The sequence below is a fragment of the Pelodiscus sinensis genome, chromosome 20 (genome assembly GCF_049634645.1).
Source record: "Pelodiscus sinensis isolate JC-2024 chromosome 20, ASM4963464v1, whole genome shotgun sequence".
Classification (NCBI taxonomy): Eukaryota; Metazoa; Chordata; order Testudines; family Trionychidae; genus Pelodiscus; species Pelodiscus sinensis.
The window spans coordinates 13,874,397-13,896,281 of NC_134730.1; the positions used below are offsets into that span (position 1 = coordinate 13,874,397).

Sequence of the window (21,885 nt, forward strand, 5' to 3'; positions counted from 1 at the left end):
CTTCTCTCTTTCCCCACCCCCAGCTACCAGGGGCCTTCTTTCTCCCCCCTAATCCTGCCAACCACCAGGGGGCCTTCTGTCTCCCCTCCCCCAGGCTGCCTGGGGTCTTTTCTCTCCCACCCCACTTCCGGCAGTGCAGCCATGGGCCTGGGAAGGCAAGGTTTGGGGCAGGGGCACAAGGAGTGAGGAGGAGCTCATGGTGAGCGGTCCCATGACTATCTGCTGCCAAGGGGCTTTTTTCCTCCCCCCAGTTGCCCCCTCCCCAGTTGTCAGGGGCTTTTTTCTTTCCCCCACCCCGAGCACTGCAGCCAAGGGTCGGGGGGGGGAAGGTTTGGGGTAGGGGGGACTACTCACCGGTGTTCTACAGGCAGAATGGTGGAGCCCCAACCCTGCTGGCGACTCGCTCGGTGCTGCAACTGCCCCCAGTGGACACTCTCACAGTACGTCCCTCTGAACAGCAGCCCCTCCCTTTGCACATTATGGAAAACAGACCCTTTCCTGGGGCTTCCGGTTGTCCTGACACATCCAAACCCCGACCTTGCTTTAAGTTAAGAGAGGAGGAAGCTGCGTAGCAAACTTGATGGCCTTTGCTTAGGAGGAATTTTTGAACAAATGGGCTCGCAGATAGATGCACTCTAAAATATATATCTAGATTACACACACACACACACACACACACACACACACACACACACACACACACAAATAGTCCAACCTCCCAGCACACTCGGGAGATGATGCAAACACACACACAGTCCCGAAGAACCGCAGGCTACAGAGCCTGTTTTAAATCCCCAGCGTTCTCTTCACATCAGATACTCCCTCAGAGCCCCCAGACAGCAGCAGGCAATCCCCCGACAGCAAGGCCTCAAAAGAACTGAGAGAGCTGAAGTTCCAGGCCCCTTCTGGCACTGGGGAGCTTCTGGAGGATCTTCAAGGCTTTCACACATTCGCTAAAAGCAGAGAAAAGGGAGCGATGAGAGACTGGGAGGGAAAGGAAAGCTGCTGGGGAGAATTTCACCTCTGGACGCTTGATCAGCCCTCTGCCCGCCCTGTGGAGAGGCTCTCCCTGCCTTTGGAGGCCACTCTATACATGTTCCCCATGTGCTCCCTGAAGCAACAGGCACTTCTTCTGGGCTGGCATGTGGCATGCCCATTTCTAACCCGGCTTCAATCCAACTGAGTTTATTCCATTCAACCTTGGTGCCTCACAGACCTGCCTCGCCACCCCCAAACCAGACAGAGGTGACCCCGAGAAGCTTCATGACCCAGCTCCAGCTGACCAACACTCCCCCGCCTCCCTTCCATGGGTCTCAAATCACTTTGGTCATTATCCCTGATCCCTCCACCTGCCCTGCACCTGGCGATAGCCTCATCTGTCTGTTCCTTGAGCCTCAGAGTCTTCAGCACATACGTGTTGTTCATTCCCAGGGTGCAAAACGCCCGAATGGCCTGCAGTGAGGAGTTACACACACAGGTGAGGCCTCTGCTCCCGGACACAGGTGAGGCCTCTTCTCCGGGACCCCATGCCTCACTGGAGAGCCTCACTCACCTGTATGCGCACGGCCGGACTGCTGTCCAGCTCCAGCGTTTCCAGCAGGGAGAAGAACATGTGCTTATTGCGAAGACCAAGGACACCCTAGAGACAGGAGATGTGGGAGCAGAGTCACGGGGCACTTGGAAAGGCCAAAATCCAGAGGGTTTGGAAAAAGCCTCGTCACCTACTGGTTCGTTTCCAAGACTGATGAAGTCTATAGTGCTGAGGCCCTTTGACTGAGCATCTGCAGTGCTGGCAGGAGGAGCGATGTGGACAGCTCTGGCGATCAAACTTGTCTGTTTGTTACCAAAACACCCACAACTAGGGCTGCCTTCCTGCAGGATCCCCCACATTGTGCTGCTACCACCCTCCGTCCTGACCAGGAACCACCCCCAGGGCGGAGGGGTCAGACTCCATGGCCAGGCAGTCTCTGGACTTTGCCAATAAGGGGCACAGTTCTGGAGACAGTCTGAGATGGGAACAGTGTCCAGCACAGAAAGAACAGACATGCAGCCAGCCATTGGGTGGCAACAGCTTTTCCTAGCCAGTCACCTGGGCTGCATTTTGTACCCAGAGACAGCTCCACAACCCATTTTCCGAGCCGTTCAGTGTGACCGGGCAGCTCTGAAACCAGCCTGGCTGCAGGTCCAGAGGCTAATACACAGCCCCCAGGTTAAAGGACGTCACGTAGGGCGGAGTGAGGAACCGCAGAGAATGGCCGAACAGACAGGACACGGCAAGTAGAGAATGGACTGGAGCTGGAAACAGAGGGAAGTGATGGCCAGATGAAAAGGCAAATGGGGTCCGGCCCAGGGAGATCACATGACCACTCCATCCTCCGTCCCCCCCCCCCCACCAGCCCCATACTGTCTCTAGGGTAACTAACATCTGGCACGTCTAGTAGGTCAGAACAGAATACGACTTACCAAGGAAGCCGCCGCCTGTTTTCGGCTTATCTCGCTCTTCTCCTTCAGCTGCCTGCCATGATGTACACAGCATTACCGGAGAGAAATGAGGCTCCATCTCCCTGATCACAGGGTTTAAAGGCAGCGCACTCCCACTGGGATGCCACCTTCTGCCCCTCTTTCTGTGGGGCTGCTGAGGCTGTGCCTTAGCTGGCAGATCCCAGCCCCTCCAGCAGCCAACCCCTTCTGCCTGACCACAGCCTTTCCTCCCGCTGCTCATAGAATCATAGGTGTGGAAGAGACCTCAGGAGTCATCGAGTCCAACCCCCTGCTGAAAGCAGGACCAATCCCAGCTAAATCAACCCAGCCAGGGCTTTGTCAAGCCAGGACTTAAAAACCTCTAAGGATGGAGATTCCACCCCCTCCCTAGGGAACCCATTCAGTGCATCACCGCCCTATTTGTAAAATTGTTTTTCCTAATATCCAACCTAGACCTCCCCCATTGCTCCTTGTTCTGCCATCAGTCACCACTGAGAACAGCCTCTCTGCATCCTCTTTGGAATCCCCCTTCAGGTGGTTAAAGGCTGCTAGGAAATCCTCCCGCACGCTTCTCTTCTGCAGACTAAATAAGCCCAAATCCCTCAGCCTCTCCTGTTGCTAGCCCAGTAGATAGGGGCAGGTGAGGAGGTGGCTCCTCTGTTCATTAAGCCCTTTGGGAGGAGAGGTGTGGGAGGAGCACGTCTTTATTGTGGTTTCAGGTCATCCAAAGCGAAACTCCCCCCAGTTTGGTGACATCCCCCAACGTGATTCAGTGACTCCCCAGTCCCAAACCAGGGGGCTTGTGCTGTAACACGAAGTGGCTAAATTTCACCGCACACTCACTGGGGGCTGAGGAAGAACCTGGCTGGGGAGCTAAGCCTTACTCAAGTTCCCAGGTTCCTTCCCTGGGCTTCTGCCTGGAAGTCCAATTACCACCATCTGGCCAGAGGAAAGGCTAAGCCTTGGAACCGTGAGAATAGTGAGTGATCCAGGGAAAATTAGCCCAGCAGGCAGGTTCCTAAAGCTGAGGGCATGGGGATACTATCATGGCAACAAACCCAGCCCACCCCAGCGGCCTTTGGGCTTTGTTCAGTGCACGAGGTGGGACAGAAGCAGGAGAGAACCGGATCTGTTCCTCTTCTGCTCCCGCTTACTTCTCCACAAGATCCCAGATTTGCTCCTTCATCTGCAGGGCTCCTGAAGCCATTGCCACTGTCTGTCTCACTACCTGTGAGCGGGAGAGAGAAGCAGGTCAGGGAACGAGATGCAGGGCAGGCCACGGTGGGAACCTTTCAGAGCAGGTGCCCTGATGAGGTGGTGAGCAGCATGCGTGGGAGGGAGGAAGGGAGGGAAGTGTCTATTGATCAGGCTCAGCCCTGTCACCTTTTCAGTGTTTTGCTGAATCCTGAGAGAGATACAATAAAATCAAGACTAAGATTAGCCTGAACTATAATCTGGCTCTGGGTTCTGGTGATTTATCCAAACCTCCTGGCCAGTCCCCATAGCCCCCATTGAAATACCCCTGGAGTTTGGATCCTGACTGGGACTTGGGCTCAAACTTAAATGGAAGTGAATTCACTAGCACAGCCTCTATATACCGATGGCCCCTTGGAGAGGGAGGTGGTTGGGCAGGAAGCTTGTTACATTAATATCCCTTCTTTGGAGCAGGGAAAGCAAGGGGGTGGTCCATGGTCCTGATGTGCTCTCTAGGGAGCCTCTGCTTGGGAAGGGAATCAGCTGTTTCATTCTATGGCGATTAAACCCTCCCTGTCCCATGGCTCACCAGAAATGGCTCCCGGTGCAGCTTTTCCACCAGCAGCTGGAACACCTCCTTTTCCAAGCCTTCCTGTTGGATCCGCTCCAGCCCCATAGAGCTCAGCAGATTGGCAGCATCGGCACGATGCTGTGGGGAAGCAGCATGAAGAGAGTGCACCAGGGTTGGTCAGCCACGCATAGGACTTCCATGCAACACATGCTGCAAGTGTCTGTGTTGCGGAGAAGGGAGGCGGGAGAGGGGCTCTGTGTTACAAATGAGCTAACTCCATGTCTCTCTGGGCTGGGAGAGCCCATGCTAGGGAACCATGCTGGAAGTACCACCAGCTGGAGGTCATCGCTGTGCTGTTAGCCCAGAAGGGCAGGCTGAGGTGGTGCCATCCTAGCAAGGATGGAGACCCATTCCCTTGACACGAGACTTCAAAAGACTACAATGAACTAGGATGGTCACCAAGAGGCTGCCTGCTTGCCTATAGATCTCTCCTTATACGTTTCTTATGGGCTTGATTATTTGCTTTATTGATAGGTTTATATTAGAGTGTATTTTGGCAGCAACACAAGGGGACCTGCAGGTCACATCTTGAATGCTGAGTTAAGGTAAAGTTAGCAAATGTGTATTTGGCACCTTGCACTTAGAAAGAAGGTGAGGCGCTAAAACCTACGTGGCTGGGACTTTTAACATAGAGGATGTGTTAAGGCAGGTTGGCACAAGGGCTTTCCTAATTTCATAGACTTTTAAACTTAGCAGGCACACCACAACATGGACAGAACTGGTTAGGACAGAAATAATAAATGTGATCCCTAATCCTAAGGGGCCATCATAATGAACGGACATATATGATAATAAAGAGGATCATGGATATAATAACCTATAGGGAAAAGGTTCCTCCAACATTAGTAAGGTGAGGAAATACAGATAAGAAAAAGGGGGAAATCCCCTTTTCAATAGGTATCAAGCATAACGTATTATTCAAGTGGCATCCCAGGCTAGGGGTGGCAGAAGAAGGAGATGGAGTCCTTGGGAGGTGCCCAAACGATGTCCACTAGTCACGATGGGGAAAGTGATGGCTAACACATCAGGGTGTTCTACAGAAGATGGTGTTGGAGGTGCAGATGGACATTCTGTGGTACCGCTATTGACCTTACTGAGTTGGGGTGTATGTGACTGCGCTAAATGTATTAATAAATTATGTTTCCAAATACACAGGGTGATCCTGCTATAAGTCACCCCGGTATACATCCGTTCCACGCTGAAGTTGCCAACACTTGTAGGAACTGATGTGTTGTAAGTCCTCCTGTGCCCCACTCTTAAGTCACGCACAAAATAACAAAAAACAAATTTGCTCAAATGGAAGCAATTCCTCGCTTTAAGTTGTTTCACTCCAAGTCCAAGTTTTTTGGAACGTATCTTGGACTTATAGTGAGGACGGCCTGTAAATAAGTTTCTATAGTGTGAGTGTCACACCTGTGCACATTAGAGTTCCCAACTATTGACCAGTATCAGTAACTCTGGGCCTGGTCTTGGGATATGAACCCATCAACCCTCAAGGTGATAACTAGTCATGCTTAAGTAATCTATAAACTGAAGACGGGCAACAGGAGATGTGATGCTCCAATTAGGCACAGGGACAACGGCAACCATATCTTTAGGCATGACCCTTAAGGCACATGGATAAAAATACATAGACATGGAGGCAGTCAAAGTGAACCATACTTACTGGCCAATAGGCATATGGTTACAGTAACCAGGCTCCTACATATGGGCATCTGGAGTCTAACCATGGGGCTTCCAAATGCAGGGCCATGGAAAGGGGAAGAGTGGGAGGGAAAGGAAGGAAAGTGAGACTCCTGGAGATGGCAGTAGCTTTGCCTCCTTACCTTGTACACTGGCGAATGGCGCAGCTGGTCTATAAGGGCCTGGATGATATCGGCATTGACTACCACCATGTGCTTCACCAGTATGTTCAAAGCCTACCAGGGATGGAGAGAGAAGGATCATCCACCCCAAGAAAGAATTTGGGCCCCAGATCCAAACCGCCTCGTCAATCAATCAATCAATCAATCAATCAATCAATCAATCAATCACACACACTTCTCCCATCCAAAGCCAGGGCAAGCACTGGCAAAAGGAGGCCCTTTGGGAAGGGAGCGGCTGCAGAGAATGCAGCTGTGCCTGCCAGGCAGAGGTGTCTAGATCACCAGGCTGTCGGTGAGGGAACCATCTGGCATTGCCCCAGTTTTCACCTTCCCCAGGTAAAGGAAGCCAACAGGCACAGCACGCGGGAAAGGTTCGTGAGTGGCCCTGGAGGGGACCGAGGCGAGGATGGAGGACAGAGGCGCACACAGTGCTCAGGCAGGATCCGCACATGCATTTTCTTCTTCATGTCCTGCTGGGCCAGGCACTTCAGCAGCACCTCCCGGGCGGTGGGACTGGATGCATCCAGGAACACCAGGCAGGTGGCTGCAGACAGGACTGAGTCATCTGTGGGGTCCTGTGAGGCTGCCAGCTGCTCTAGGGCCCTGACGAGCCTGGCCTGGGAGCCCCCCACACTCTGCAGGGACAGAAAGGAAGAGCAGGGCTGTTGATTTTGCCCCATCTCATACCGGGGCTGGCAGTGCTGGCCCCTGGGTAGTTTCAACAGGAGCCATCACCTGGGATTCAGGGGCCATCGCCCTCCTGTGCAAAGCCACCTCCAGCGCGGCGAGGGCGTCCTCTCTCTGGGCCGGGCTTCCCTTCTTCAGTTGTCTGAGCAGCTCCCTCACCACAGCCGCATCCAGGCAACCTGCCCCAAGCACAGAGAGCTGAACGCCAGAGCCCCGGCCACTTGCTGGGAATCGGGTGCCGGGACAAAGGCAGCAGAGCAGCAGGCTGGCCCACCGCTGATTGCTAGCCACAGGCCAGCGGACCCAGCAGGCGAGGAATGCCTCCTTGTGCAGGAATATGGAAGGACCCAGGAGCAGAAAAAAGATCAGAGCCCCTCCAGCCAGTGGGGATTGGGGGGCATTGTCTATGCAAGGGGCTTTGGTTAGAGGCAGACCAGGGAACCTGCCAGCTTTGGGTGTAAACAGGCCCCTCTGATCCTCAGTTCAAGCCCCCGACAGCATGGACCCCATTCCCTTGCCATAGCGCTGAGCCCGCCGGCAGAGGGCATTTAGACCGGATGTGACCAGGTGGCTCAGGCCTCTCTCTGTAATTAAACTGCAGCCACTAGTCAGTGGTAACTGGCCTTCCACGAGGCTGGCGCCTTTCACAGATCCCTTCTATCATGGCCTCAGTCCGGCTGGGGGCACCCGAATGAGTCCCCTGTACAACCCTCTCGGGGACCCCCTCCTGGAGAAGAGCCATTGCACTCATTTCTCCCACACATACAGACTCCCCCCCCTCCTCTGTTCTCCCTGCCTCCCTCCTTCCTCCCCACATCCGCTGTATCCTTGTGTGTCTCTCCATCCATCTCCCTGGCCCCGGCCCCAGCTGGCCAGTTTCTCTACACACACATTCCCCTCCGTGCTCCTAGCAAGCAGGTGCTCTCTACGTCTCAGGAGCCTCCTGGCTCTATCTAAGGGCAGGAAGGGAGCAGCCCTGCTCTGAGCCCTCCCCCAGCTCCCAGATTATAGCGTCTGAGCCAGATCTGATCCCACAGAGCCATCCTGTGGTAAGGATGCCTCAGCTCACATCCCTGGCCCTGCTCTGATGCGTCTCTGCAGCTGACCCAGCCTCCCTTTCTGTAGCACTGCAAAGGAGAAATCCTCCCGTTCAGCAATGCTCCAGCAACTGGAGAGTGTGACTAAGCACCAGGAGCTGTGATACAGACAGACGGGACTCACGTTCCTGAGTGACTAGGATCCTCTGCAGCTTCCCCTCCAGAAGTTCTCCTAACACTCTCCAGCGGCCTTTCCCTCACACACTGACATCCTGTTCTCCAGCCAGGGCCCTCACTCCGGGCTTCCCTCTGTTACTAGCAGAGACTCTGTTATAGATCCTGCCCCATGACCCCTCCGTATCACAGACTTCCCAAATCCCAGTCCACAGCTCTCCTCATTCCCCTAACAGGCACCACAGCAGTCACACACTGTCACGTTGCTGGATCTTGAGGGGAGCAGCCAGATCACTGATGCACCCATAGGTGGGGGTGTTGGCCCCAAAAATGGTATAGAAGGGGGCCATGTGAGGTATTGAATAGAAGCTTATTATCTGATAATCCTATGTACGCTGTTCATGTGTTTGTATAATGTCTGTGTATGCAATTATTAGCATGTACTTGTATGAACACTGAAGATTTCCCTGCATGTGGTTAAGCATTGGGCAGGGCCGGGCCTGTGGACATGCTAATTACCGAGGCCCTGTGGGACTGGCTCTCAATGGGCCAAGGACATACCTAAAGAATGGGGGCTGTCACCTGAGAGCAGCCAGCAGGGAACGCAGAGATTGGCCTCTGTCCAGGTGACCTGCTATATACTAGAAGAGGCCAGGAAGGAGGTATAAAGAGGCCATGTGGTCGATGCCATTTTGTTCTCAGCTCAGCACTTCATCCCAGAGGCAGCATTGCAGGGATCGAAGAGCCCGGAAGACCTGTGAACCCATCCTGATGCTAGGATGTGCAACAAGAACTTTTTAAACCAGCAGCTGTAACATCTCTGCTAGAGCCTGCATCGAAGACTGGGAGATTCGGTGCATGTAACGTACTATTCTTTAACAACCTTACTCTCATACTTTTCTTGCTTGTGATAATAAACCTTTAGATATAGATTCTAAAGGATTGGCCCAGCGTGATTTGTGGGTAAGATCCAGAGGGTAAATTGACCAAGGATCTGTGGCTGGTTTCTTGGAACCGGACAGAACTTGTTCGGGGTAGGTGGGATTGGGTGCTAGGACCCTCCCCCCCCACCTGTGTATGAGGCCCGGGGCCATCTGGGGCACGAATATTGCTGGGGTGTCGGAGGAGTTTTGCTCGTGAGGCTTCAGGCAGGCAGCTGAAGCGCTCTGTGGGACTGGTTTGTGGCCTGTTTGGAGAGGTCACCAGTCTGGGGACTGTAAGGAGCCCCAAAGTTGAGCAATTCGCCCTGAGCGGACGCTCTCAGTTGTGCCCAGACACGGCCCAGTCTGTCACACACACCCCACCACTAGCCCTGCCTATTCATGTCTCCCACAGCAGACAACTGGGAGCCCCCGAGTGATACAATATCAAGGATTCTACATGCGTATCATGTAATTTATTTAGTCCAAGGAATGTTCCTGATGTGCCTAATCCGCCCTTCCCTGATCTCCGAAATAAGGACTCCCTGGGTGGAGATTATGCAGAGAGAAAGTGTAAAATGTGGGGTTATATTCTTTGGGGATGACTAGTTATCATCCACACCTGGCTTCTCTTTGCCTCTTGGGAATTGTGTGGTGGAGCCACAAAAAAACTGAAAGTGTAACGTATACTGTTGTCCCAAATTCATATAGACACGCCCCGATGCTTTACCACCTAATTCTTATATACAGTGAACCCTCGTTTATCGCGGTAGATAGGTTCCAAACCCGACCGCGATAGTTGAAAATCCGCGAAGTAGGGACACCATATTTAACATGTATACAGCGAGCCCTCGCTACTTCGCGGTTCAACCATCGCGGATTCACGTATATACATAATGTAATGAAAAAAGTCCGCGAAGTCGTGAATCCGCGATGGTCGAACCGCGAAGTAGCGAGGGCTCACTGTAGCTGTTGTCATCGTCAAAGGCCTGTATGGACAATAACTAGTTAACAGGCACAACATCTCTAGGTGGTAAATGTTATTTATCCCCATTTTACAGACTGGAAAAATGAGAGCAGGGATGATTTGCATACAAGGGGTTGATGATGAAATGAAAACTCAGGAGTTTCTGATTCTTGTGTTTAGACAACTGCACCATTTTACCCCTCATATTAAGAAGAGACTCCTCTCCAGAGTTACAGATGGAATCAGAATTCAGTTATAAACCCAATTTTTAACCCATCTCTAAACTCGGAGAGGAAAAGCACTGTTGGCTGAAAAACGTGGCTGATCAGAGACAGGCTGGAGCAAGACTTTGTCCATGAATGCCAAGTAATTTGCTGAGACGATGTTCAAGTTACAACTAGATGAAAGTTACTCATGCAATTGTGCAGAGACACTCTCACGTTTCTTCAGCCCTTTAACTTCCCAATAGAAACATTCATGCACAACAGCGCTACATCCCTAGGTCTCATTTCAGTAACAGTTCAGACTCTTTCTCCCTAGCGAAAAGGATGGTTCAGAAACATTGTCTAACGCAGTGACATGACACAGGAAAGGCTGGGCGAGAATAATCAGTAATACAAGTGGTGTGTGTTGTTCTATGGACTAGGGGATGGAGCCATAATTGGTGCAAATCAGCCCCACTGGAGATTCTCAATGCACTACCAGGAAGCTATATTAGTTACACTGCAGTATTAAGTACCAGCCTGTTCTTTATGTGATGTCTACTTAATCTGATCATTAAAATGGTACCATTCTGCACTTAGAAGAGGTATGTGTGCAACAGAGCTTGAAGGGTATTGTTCTGGAGCTTGGTGCCAGGCAGCTGTAGTTGCTATAGAGATATTAGCTCTGTGGTTTAGGAAACAAGTCTTTTTTAAAAAGTTTCTCCCTGGGACTCAGCAGCTGGAGCCCTGCACTGTATTTTTAAGGGTTGCATTTTTGGGACGTGTAGAATGATGATGTTCATGTGTCTAGATGTGTCAGAGCCTGTGTGAACTATATGGGCTGTAGGGACCATCCCGCTAAAATGCCTTTATAATAAAGCTTAGCTCAATTGTATGGTATCACCCCAGCATCGAGTCACCTTCCCCAATCCACGGGTCAGAAAGCAGCAGCACTGACACAGAAAAGGGACTAGAAGAATCACTCACCCAGTAAAACTAGGGTCCTAGAGACTTCACATCGCACCGGCAGACTCCTGCACACCTGTAGCTAGAAAACAGAGATGCTCTTAGCAGGCTGGACAAAAGCCACTTAGCACTACCCCTCCTATCCCAGCAATTCTAACCTTTTACACACATGTTCTGTATTTCTTAATGTGGGCATCAGTGTCTTAATGACTGAATTTCTTTCCATGCTAATAAATCTAGTCTCCGTGCCCTAGGGTCTGCTTTCTCCCTTTCCCTGAGAAATTGTTCTGGCCTGCCCTGAACTCACATGAATTTAGTCACAAGTGTCCAGCACACTCACCAAGCTGGGGGATCCAGCGCAGCCCCAAGGAGGCTGGGTCATAAGTGGGGCTGGCTGACCCCCTTCCTCTCCTCAGCCCTGAGTTTCACATCACCCCCTTCACAAAGCACCTCCCCTTCCTGCCTCAGTCCCATGACACTGCAGTACCGCCAGTCCCTTCCTCCAACCCAGCTCCCCGTTACGGACCAGGCTGCAGAACGACCGTGAATGGCGCTTTAGCCATGAGTCTGCTCCAGGAGGAAGAGGAGAAGGTCAGGCCCACTTCCTGGTGATGAACTGCCAACGAGAGGCACTAAAGTGGAGGTCGTTATTAAAAACACTTTACTGAGAATGACCGTCCCCACGGGTTACACGTACAGCGTTACGAAGTGCAGTCAGGACAAGCTCATCCGTGACCCCAAGGCAGCCCAAGGCCTAAAGAGACAAAGCAGAGGAATTAATCTTCGGGTTGAAGCAATCCGAAGAGACGTCTGACCCAGCTCCCAGGGACACGAGGCCCAGCCCATTGGAGATGATGGACAGTACGACCGGCCGGGAGGTGAACACACAGCAGATGGCAGTGCAGGTCTCTCAAGAGGCCCAGGGACGTGGAGTCAGGAGTCTCCTTGCAGGCCTCACAGCCTAAGAAGCAGCTCTGGGAGTGGGACAATGTTCAGTCACCAGGACCGTGCATCTACACAGCAAGGTCAGCTGACTGTGCGTCAGTGTAGGCATTTGGGCTCAGGCTGGATCCCGGGCTCTGAGTCCTCACAAGGCGGGAGGGACTCAGATCCTGGGCTGCCGTCCAAATCTGCACATCTACACAGCAACGCCGAGCCTCGCAGCTCGAGCCTGGCACGTCTCAGTCAATTGACTGGGCTCTGAGACGCTGAACCGCGGGTGTTCTGTGGCAGTGTGGACGTTCCCCAGGTAACTGCTGTCTCTTACGGCAGCTACGCCGCAAGGAGACGTGTGTGGGAGGGATTCTGAGCATGCAAATAATATTATGATGGGGGATAACAATACTTACCCGCCTGGTGGTGGGTTAGGGAGGTTACTTACTGATTATAAAGGGCTGCCTTCTATTAACTGACAGTTGACACATTGTGAAATGTGAATCCTCCAGCCTGTCATCGTGCTGGGGATTTCTCCTGCCAGCTGAAGAGTTGGGGGGAACCTCACAATCACCAGCTCCTGCTAGGTGAACGACCTTATATGCTACTTGTAGGGCCATCAGAGGGATGCCCCCTGTCTCAGTGCCACCCACACTGGTTGACTTCATTGTGGTTCAGCCTAGTCGATATTAATGACCCAGCAGAAAAACCCTGGGAGTTCCAGGGCTCTGCTGTGGGCTGATAAGACTGTAGCTGAGTATTGTATCCAGTTCTGGGCACCACATTTCAGGAAAGTGTTGGAGAAATTGGAGACAGTCCGGAGAAGAGCAACAAAAAGGGTCTAGAAAACATGACCTTTGGGGGGAGACTGAAAGAACTGGGTTTGTTTAGTCGGGAAAAGAGAACGCTGAGAGGGGACATAACAGCTTTCAAGTACCTAAAAGGTTGTTACAAGGAGGAGGGATCAAAACTATTCTCCTTAACCTCTGAGGATAGGACAAGAAGCAATGGGCTTAAATTGCAGCAAGGGAGGTTTAGGTTGGGCATTAGGAAAAACTTCCTACGTGTCAGGGTGGTCAAACACTGGACTGAATTGCCTTGGGAGGCTGTAGAATTTCCAGCACTGAAGGTTTTTTAAGAGCAGATTAGACAAATACCTGACAGGGATCGACTAGACCAGCGGTTCCCAACCTTTTCCAGATAGGGATCCATTTTGACAATTCAGAAGATTTGGTGATCCAAGGCAATTCAAAAACGGGGGGAGGAGAAGGGGCAGGCCCACCTGGGGAGACACTTGGAGACCCTTTTGAAATGTAATGGTGGCCCATGTTTGAGTCCTGACCCATCGGTTGGGAAACCCTGGTCTAGATCGTATTTAGTGCTGCCTTGAGTGCAGGGGATTGCACTAGAAGACCTCTTGATGTCCCTTCTAGTTCAACATTCCTATGATTGCCCCTCCCTCTCACTGCCTGGAGGCTTGTGATTTGCTTCAGCCATGGGCTCTATAGGACTCAGCCCGAGTGGTTTATGAAACACGACAGGGGTTAGTGACATCACCTGAGCAGCGTAGATTTGCTCTTGTTCCACAGAAGACGCCAAGCTCTCCGTGAGCTCCTGTGGGCATACAACATAAGAGAGCTCAGATACGTCAATAGGAGATGGATTCACGGCCCTCCTACAACTATTACATGCTGATAAACTTCCCTTCTTTGTGGAGCATCTGTACCTTAGGTGCAACATGGACATTTGCACCACCACATACTGTAGGGATTGGTAGGGATAGGAGGGAAAGTCTGGTAGTTGGGGCACGGGACTGGCACCCCTCTTGTAAACCACAATTTTTAGCCTCTGACCTTTATCCTCTGCATCTTCAGCATCTTGACCTCTGGATCGTCATCCTTCCACCTAATCTTTGCTGGGAATAAACTGTGGATGGACTTTAGGAATTTTGAGAGGAGGAAGTCAGACCTGGCCACAAAGAAGAGGAGGAACCATAGGTTGAGTCTCTGCTGAATTTCATGCACACGTAACACCTGTAGTGCATCACATCCAGTTTGTGGAGTCAAGATATCTGGAGGATCATGCAACAGAAATTCCTACTTGCCCTGAGTGCAGAGCTCCTAATTACAACCAGCACATCCATGAACATTGTGGGGGGGTTCATTAATTGTATTAGAGCAGTGACTGGAGGCACCGACTAATATCAAGCCCCTTGTGCTAGGTGTTATACCTTCATATAATGATGAAACAGTCTGTGGTCCAATGGAAATAGCTGAGACAGAAAAATGAAGTCTTATCCCCACCTCCTGCATGTAGAAGGGGGATATGAAACACACAAGGATTAAGGGGCTTGCCCAAATTCACTCTAGGCCAGAAAATGAACCTAGATCTCCCTAGACCTGGTCTAATGCTTTACTGAATGGCCACCCCTTCCTCAACTGCATCCCATACCCAGAGCTGCATCACTTGGGTTTCAAACCATGCAGGGGGAACTTTTCTTGCTTAAAAAAGAAAAAGAGAAAAGGCTTTTCCTTCCCCCTGGGGTTTTGTTTCATAATGACTCATGGCAGCATTTCCATTGATCTTACCAAACATATACAAGTGTTCACTGCCACTTACGCTGGCACAACCAAAATTGCTCAGGGTGTGGAAGACACCCCTAGAAAAGCAAGTTTTGTTGGCACAAGTGACAGTGCATGCAGCACTGTGTCCACAGGACAGCTTCTCCTCCAGCAGAGTTACCGCCACTCCTTGCGGGTGCTTTAATTATGTTGACACGAGAGCTGTCTCCTGTCAGCACAGAAAGCTACACGGGAGATCTTACTGCGGCGCAACAGCATAGGTACGGCTGTGCCACTGGAAGGTCTCTAGCGTAGACATAGCCTAAATTAGGGGGCACAGTTGACCTGACAATTATCTCTAACACCAGTTTCACTACCTGAAGAGCTTGGGGATCTTTAACCACCACTAGGAGGTTGGTTTCACATCAGATCCACCAGCTGCCACCACCAACTCTCTGGTTCCCCTCAGCGCCACGTTGAGTACTGATGCCGAAGGGAGAACGCGACTCGACGACCACTCCCAGACCACTCCCCAGAGCAGCTCCAGCTGTTGAGGCACTAAGAACCCCGGGTTACACCCCCAGAAATACTAACGGTAAACTTGTGTAGCAGCCACATCGGTGTGTCTAGGGCATGTGGTTCAGTCAGCAATATGGACTTTTGGAGGCAGACTTGGCTAACTCAGCCCTGCCAGTCTGGATGGCGGCACACCCTACAGGTATTAGCACCTCATCCTCTGGTTCACAGCTGTTCTTACAGCAGAGGTTCTCAACCATTTTGATACCAAAGACCAGCTCGCTGCCTTTCTAAACTGTGTCAGGAAGAGCTCAGGGACCAGTCCCTGAGAAACCCGGTTCTAGAGGTCTCCTCTCCAAGCACTGAACCAGCATAACCTTTCTTAGCGTGCGAGTCTGTGAAGAACACCACAACCACAAGGGGAAATTAGGCAGGCAGAGTGTAACAACTGTGGCTACAGGGGTCCGGAGCAAGGCCAGAGACACTGAGCTCTGCTGGAGAATGAAAACCTGCCATTGTGCCTCTTACTTGTTCCTGTCTGCCATGGACTTCTTCCTTTTGGCCTTAATCTGGTATGCAGACAGCTGCCTTTGGCAAGCCAGCCCAGGCTGCTCCACTACCCACAGCTGGTCAATGCCATGCTGCAGGGTACTTTTCCTCCACACAGATGGGAGAAGTGGGAACACTTCACGAGGAATCTGAAGAAGGAAACAAGGTTGTTTAATAAGCCCCCAATCAATCTCTCCATCAGGATGACGGGTTACACGAAAATGCCCCGTTGAGCTTGGTGAGCCAGAGCAATTCAAAAAATGTGTGAATGGCTCCTTAAGAGCCACCTGGGGAGACACCTGGTGACCCTTTTGAAATGCAATGGCGACCCATATTTGGGTCCCGACCCATAGGTTGGGAAACCCTGAGCTAGAGGAACATTGCAAACAGCCCCTGTTGTCACTGGCTGGTACAATATTTCTGCATCTGTGACTGGACTAGGCAGGACCATCCTTAGGATTTATGGGGTCCTAGGCAGTATTGTCAAACGGGTGCCCCTAAGCCCAAAAGCAGTCAGAGGGGGGATGACAAAATTTTAGAGATGTGATTTATATAATCTCCAGCAACACACTAATGATATATTTAAGCAAATTTTAAACTGAAGTCCCATAGACTAAATAAATTCAGACACTGACAGTATAGACCTGAGGGTGGCAAATGCCTATTAAATGGTTTCATTACTATTTGAATGGCTCTTTCACTGGTTCAATGTTCATGGGTTCAATAGGTCTGGCAGGTTTTCACTTTTAAGTGAACTGAGATCCTCTCCCAAGTTAAACTCACCAGGCTGCAGCAGTCACAGAACAGGGATAGGAAGAGGCAGGAGGTGGACATTAAAATTCAGGGGTGCCCCACATTTACAGCTGCATATTCTGTGTATGGGTGAGGATGGCCCTACTTCCAGGGAAAGTCTAATACTTAGTGTTTTTGTAAACTACTTCTGCCTGAGGCTCTAGGAGCAATTTACAGATGTTAACGAACTCTCCCTTATGCTCAGTTTCAAGGCACCTCCTGCCCAGAATACCATCTGGGATCCTTTATGCCTTTCAGTGTCACCTCCTGTAAATCTCTCATCAGGACTGGCTTTTTGAGTCAGCTTTTCCACACTGAGCTCAAAGGTGGGGTCATCCACTCCTGCCTGCTGACCAGCATTTGCTTCCTGGAAATGATAAGCTATAAAAATAGTCATGTAAGCCAGCTCATCCTCTGGTGTAAAGGGGCTGAGTTCTATCGACTTCAAATGAGACGGTACCTCTTCACACCAGCTGAGGATTTGTCTTATGGGATCTAAAAACCCTGTACACCAATCAGAGACTTTCTGTTATGACATTAGTGGGATGTAAATGTAGCAGGCGCTCTGCTTCCATGATGAAGAGCCAAGCGTAAGTCACTAGAGCAGCGTTTCTTAAACTGTGTTCCGTGGCACACTGGTGTGCTGCGAGGCAGGCCGAAGCGTGCCGCAGAGAACAACAGAATTCAAAATGGCCGCCCTTATTTTTGCTCAATAATTTTCCCCCACCCTTTTTTTTCCGTAATGGGAAAAGGGTCAACCCTTTTTCCCCCACTGATCGTGTGTGTGTGTGTGTGTGTGTGTGTGTGTGTGTGTGTGTGTTCCTCATAAAAAAATTATTGTTTGGTGTTCCTCGGTCTTAAAAAGTTTAAGAAACACTGCACTACAGAGATACCAAAGCGTATCTCATGATATTTTACAGGCCCGTACGTGGTGGGGGTGGGGGAAATGTGAAAGCTCACACCCACATGGTCCTCCATGGGGCTGATTCTTGCCGGCTATTGCTCATTCCTCAGGAGCGAGGCTGAGGGTGGGGATGGGCCTCACTCCTGGAAGAGGGGAATAGGAAATCAGCCTCAGCCTTTCCCTGGCCAGCTGAAGCAGGCTTACTTGGGGGGACCATAAGGGGCTGCATTCACACCCTTGCGGCCTGCATTTACAAAAAAACCACCCCCACACAGAAATTCCTGCATACGGGCCTGTTTTACCATCAGAGCCTCTATTCTTGCCCTGCATGCTCCTTCTGTTGTCCTCCCTTGCTGTGTTAAGTGTACGCAGATTGTAAGCTTCGTGAGGTAAAAACATCTAAATTCTCTCTTGGGCACTGGACATGAGTGATGTTTTGGTTTTAGGCACAGGTAAACTGAGACACCGAGCAGTTGCATAATGTGCTCACAATCATTCAGCAAGTTAACAGAGGGGCAGAAATTGATCTCAGGAGGCCTGTCAATCCCTGTGATCAAACAAATATGCGCCTACAGCGTTCTCACTTCATAGAATCATAGAATCATAGGACTGGAAGGGACCTCAAGAGGTCATCGAGTCCAGCCCCCCGCCCTCAAGGCAGGACCACGCTCCGTCTACACCATCCCTGACAGATGTCTATCTAACCTGTTCTTAAATATCTCCAGAGAGGGAGATTCCACCACCTCCCTTGGCAATTTATTCCAATATTTGACCACCCTGACAGTTAGGAATTTTTTCCTAATGTCCAATCTAAACCTCCCCTGCTGCACTTTAAGCCCATTACTCCTTGTCCTGTCCTCAGAAACCAAGAGGAACAAATTTTCTCCTTCCTCTTTGTGACACCCTTTTAGATATTTGAAAACCGCTATCATGTCCCCCCTTAATCTTCTTTTTTCCAAACTAAACAAGCCCAGTTCATGAAGCCTGGCTTCATAGGTCATGTTCTCTAGACCTTTAATCATTCTTGTCGCTCTTCTCTGTACCCTTTCCAATTTCTCCACATCTTTCTTGAAATGTGGCGCCCAGAACTGGACACAGTACTCCAGCTGAGGCCTAACTAGTGCAGAGTAGAGCGGCAGAATGACTTCATGAGTTTTGCTTACAACACACCTGTTGATACAACCTAGAATCATATTTGCTTTTTTTGCAACAGCATCACACTGTTGACTCATATTCAACTTGTGGTCCACTATGACCCCTAGATCCCTTTCCGCCATGCTCCTTCCTAGACAGTCGCTTCCCATCTTGTATGTATGGAACTGATTGTTCCTTCCTAAGTGGAGCACTTTGCATTTCTCTTTATTAAACCTCATCCTGTTTACCTCTGACCATTTCTCTAACTTGCTAAGGTCATTTTGAATTATGTCCCTATCCTCCAAAGAAGTTGCAACCCCACCCAGTTTGGTATCATCTGCAAACATAATAAGCGTACTCTCTATCCCAATATCTACATCATTGATGAAGATATTGAACAGTACGGGTCCCAAAACAGACCCTTGAGGAACTCCACTTGCTATCCCTTTCCAGCAGGATTTAGAACCGTTAACAACAACTCTCTGACTACGGTTATCCAGCCAATTATGCACCCACCTTATCGTGGCCCTATCTAAGTTATATTTGCCTAGTTTATCAATAAGAATATCATGCGAGACCGTATCAAATGCCTTACTAAAGTCTAGGTATATGACATCCACCGCTTCTCCCTTATCCACAAGGCTCGTTATCTTATCAAAGAAAGCTATCAGATTAGTTTGGCATGACTTGTTCTTCATAAACCCATGCTGGCTATTCCCTATCACTTTATTACCTTCCAAGTGTTTGCATATGATTTCCTTAATTACCTGCTCCATTATCTTCCCTGGGACAGACGTTAAACTGACCAGTCTGTAGTTTCCTGGGTTGTTCTTATTCCCCTTTTTATAGATGGGTACAATATTTGCCCTTTTCCAGTCTTCTGGAATCTCCCCTGTCTGCCATGATTTTTCAAAGATCATAGCTAAAGGCTCAGATACCTCATGGTACGCTGCTCTTTTCTCTGGTAAAAAAAAGAAGCCTGAAAACTCTTCCTGAGGGTAGGGAAGGAACTTTGGGAAAAGACCCATGACTGAGACCAATTCCCTTCTCTGCAACCATGAGTTCTGAGGAGGCACCAAGAGCAGCATCGAGGACCATACCTGGTGGCAGGAGGGCTGTGGTAACCTCAACTCCAGCTCCTTCTTGCCAGCTGAGAAAAGGAAAAATACTCAGTTACCAGAATAGCAACTCGATGTTGGACTCTTTCCCCTTTAAGACTGATCACATGACTTCCTTGGTCCTCAAGTCCTCACCTGCTCCAGCCCACCATAGCTAATCCCAATAGTAAGTGGCAAATGGTATCTATCTTACATGAAGTAGCAAATACACTTGAGACTAAGGCTAGTGCGTGAAAGACCTCACTGATTTGCTCCGTCCCTAGCCAAGCCCAGCCCTGGAAATTTACTCTTCATGATTCTTTCTTATTTCTACAGGGGAAATCCATCACCTCCTCACAGAACAACCCTAAGTCTGATCCCATTCTTCCCCCAGCAGTGTAATTCACCTGTTTTCTTCTTAGCCTCAGGCATGGTGCTCCCTGGCACAGTTGCTAAGCTACCAGCACCTTGAATCCTTTTTAAGGGCAACTTTATATCCCCCATTTCTGACCCTCCCTGCTGCTCTAGAGAAATCCCTGCCATGGATCTAGTGTGCCATTGGCTACTGCTGGGAGAGGTAACTGATGGGTAGAGATGTTGTGGAGAACCCCCCGCAATGCTGCTGGGTTCCCTGGAGATGGCCTTAAAATGATGTCATAAAAAGTGACTGTGATGACATCATATTCCTCCACTTACTCTCCTCCAGCAGGGTCTCTTCTGGGCACTATGGGCAGAAAAAAGAGCTAGGCAAGTAAGAGCAGATATGAGAGACCAAATCCTACGTAAGGGGTCAAGGAACAGTCAAAGCAAAAGGAGAGAGACATGGGAGCCACTCAGATTTTGATACTCATTATAAGGGAAGTGTTTTCACAGCTCCCATTATCATTTGCCTACATGGGGGTCGAATACAAACTATAGAAATATGGTATTTAGAGGCATCTGTCTAGGAATTACACATGGGACTGTAACCCCCTGAATTCTAACCTCTTGGGAAAATCACATTGCTTCTCTGTAACTCTGTGTGTGAAAGGGGAATAATGGGCCATGAAAAGCAAGTAATGACCCAGCTGGAGGACATTTCCCTGTTTGGAATCCCAACCCAGATCCATTCCAGAAGGCCAGGGAACGTGACAGCCATCAGTGGAGACAACAAGCCTATTGATCTGGGTGCAAATCTGAATGCTAGAAAAGCCGGATTCACAAGCAAACCGGGACTCCCAGGGTGCGTCTAACAGAGGCGCTGTTCCAGGATAACATCCGTTATCCCAAAATAGCGTTCTGCACCAGCACACCCATTATTTAAAAATAACAGGCTTCTTTTTCTGGCTTCCTGTAAACCTCCAGGCAGGAGGATTAAGGAAGACGCCAGCATAGCGATTTATTTTTAAATTAGTGCTGTGTAGACAGCGCCAAATTTTGAAATAAGCCATGCAATGTATGCAGCTCGAATTGCGTAGCGTATTTTGAGATATGCGCTACAGTGTAGATGTACCCTCGGAGAGCTTGGTTCTACAGGCGGAGGAATCTCTGCCACCCCCTGCAGCAGCAGCTTAATTTGCAGCACAGGTGATTGTCTGTAAGCTGAACTCCATAACAGAAACGAAAGACATACAAGGTGGATTTGTAGCATTTTATACCCACTGTGCACATGTGCAAATCACTGCATTAGGGGCAGGGCATCAGAGGATCGGGCCCCCAGTCTGTAACAGGGCCAGCTTCTCAGGCCTGCTTTCACCAGCCCCTTTACCGCCCAGTAGGAGACACCAGCCTCCCATACCCTGCTTGGGACACTCAGGCCCTCTCCCGATTCTGCTTCCCATGAAGTCAGAGCCCAGTTTGTGTCTTTCCAAGGGGCGAGTCAAAGGTGATTGGCCCCCCGTACAGCTCTGAGACTGAAAAAAAGCACAGTATTGGCACAGTGCAGAGGAAAGCGTGCGGTGAAATTGGATAAACAAGAACAGGTCTGGTCTGCCACGGGCTTGGATTCAGCTCCCCCTGAAATTGGGCTGGGGAAGCTACAAGTGACTTCGATAGGCCCAGGCATGGGGCTGTCTAAACATCCTCAGCAACTGCTCCCATCCTGTGTCAAAGAACATGGCTTAAGGAACCTCTTTGGAGCTCCCAGCTGCAAGATTTTCTATGGGGTGGTGAGCCTCACATCCCTGGCTGCCTCGGCAAACCCCCTGTGTTCATCCCAGCTCCCTCCAGGTCACAGCGCAGAGTTCTTTGCCCAGCAACCCCACTAAGCTCCTGAGGTGACTGGTTACCTGTTAC

General features: G+C 50.3%; 1 protein-coding gene across 1 annotated transcript; it reads right to left on the minus strand.

The window, feature by feature from the left end:
* Positions 1–762: 762 nt before the first annotated feature.
* Positions 763–20,230, minus strand: HEATR9 (HEAT repeat containing 9). The gene is given in 16 exon segments (XM_075903750.1): positions 763–953; positions 1,361–1,452; positions 1,553–1,639; positions 2,464–2,515; positions 3,636–3,709; positions 4,265–4,384; positions 6,133–6,225; positions 6,621–6,885; positions 6,887–7,037; positions 11,147–11,207; positions 11,823–11,879; positions 13,616–13,672; positions 13,912–14,026; positions 15,664–15,833; positions 19,615–19,664; positions 20,019–20,230. Coding segments are annotated over 16 exon segments (1,665 nt in total). The 5' UTR covers positions 20,155–20,230; the 3' UTR covers positions 763–868.
* Between the last annotated feature and the right edge of the window lie 1,655 nt (positions 20,231–21,885).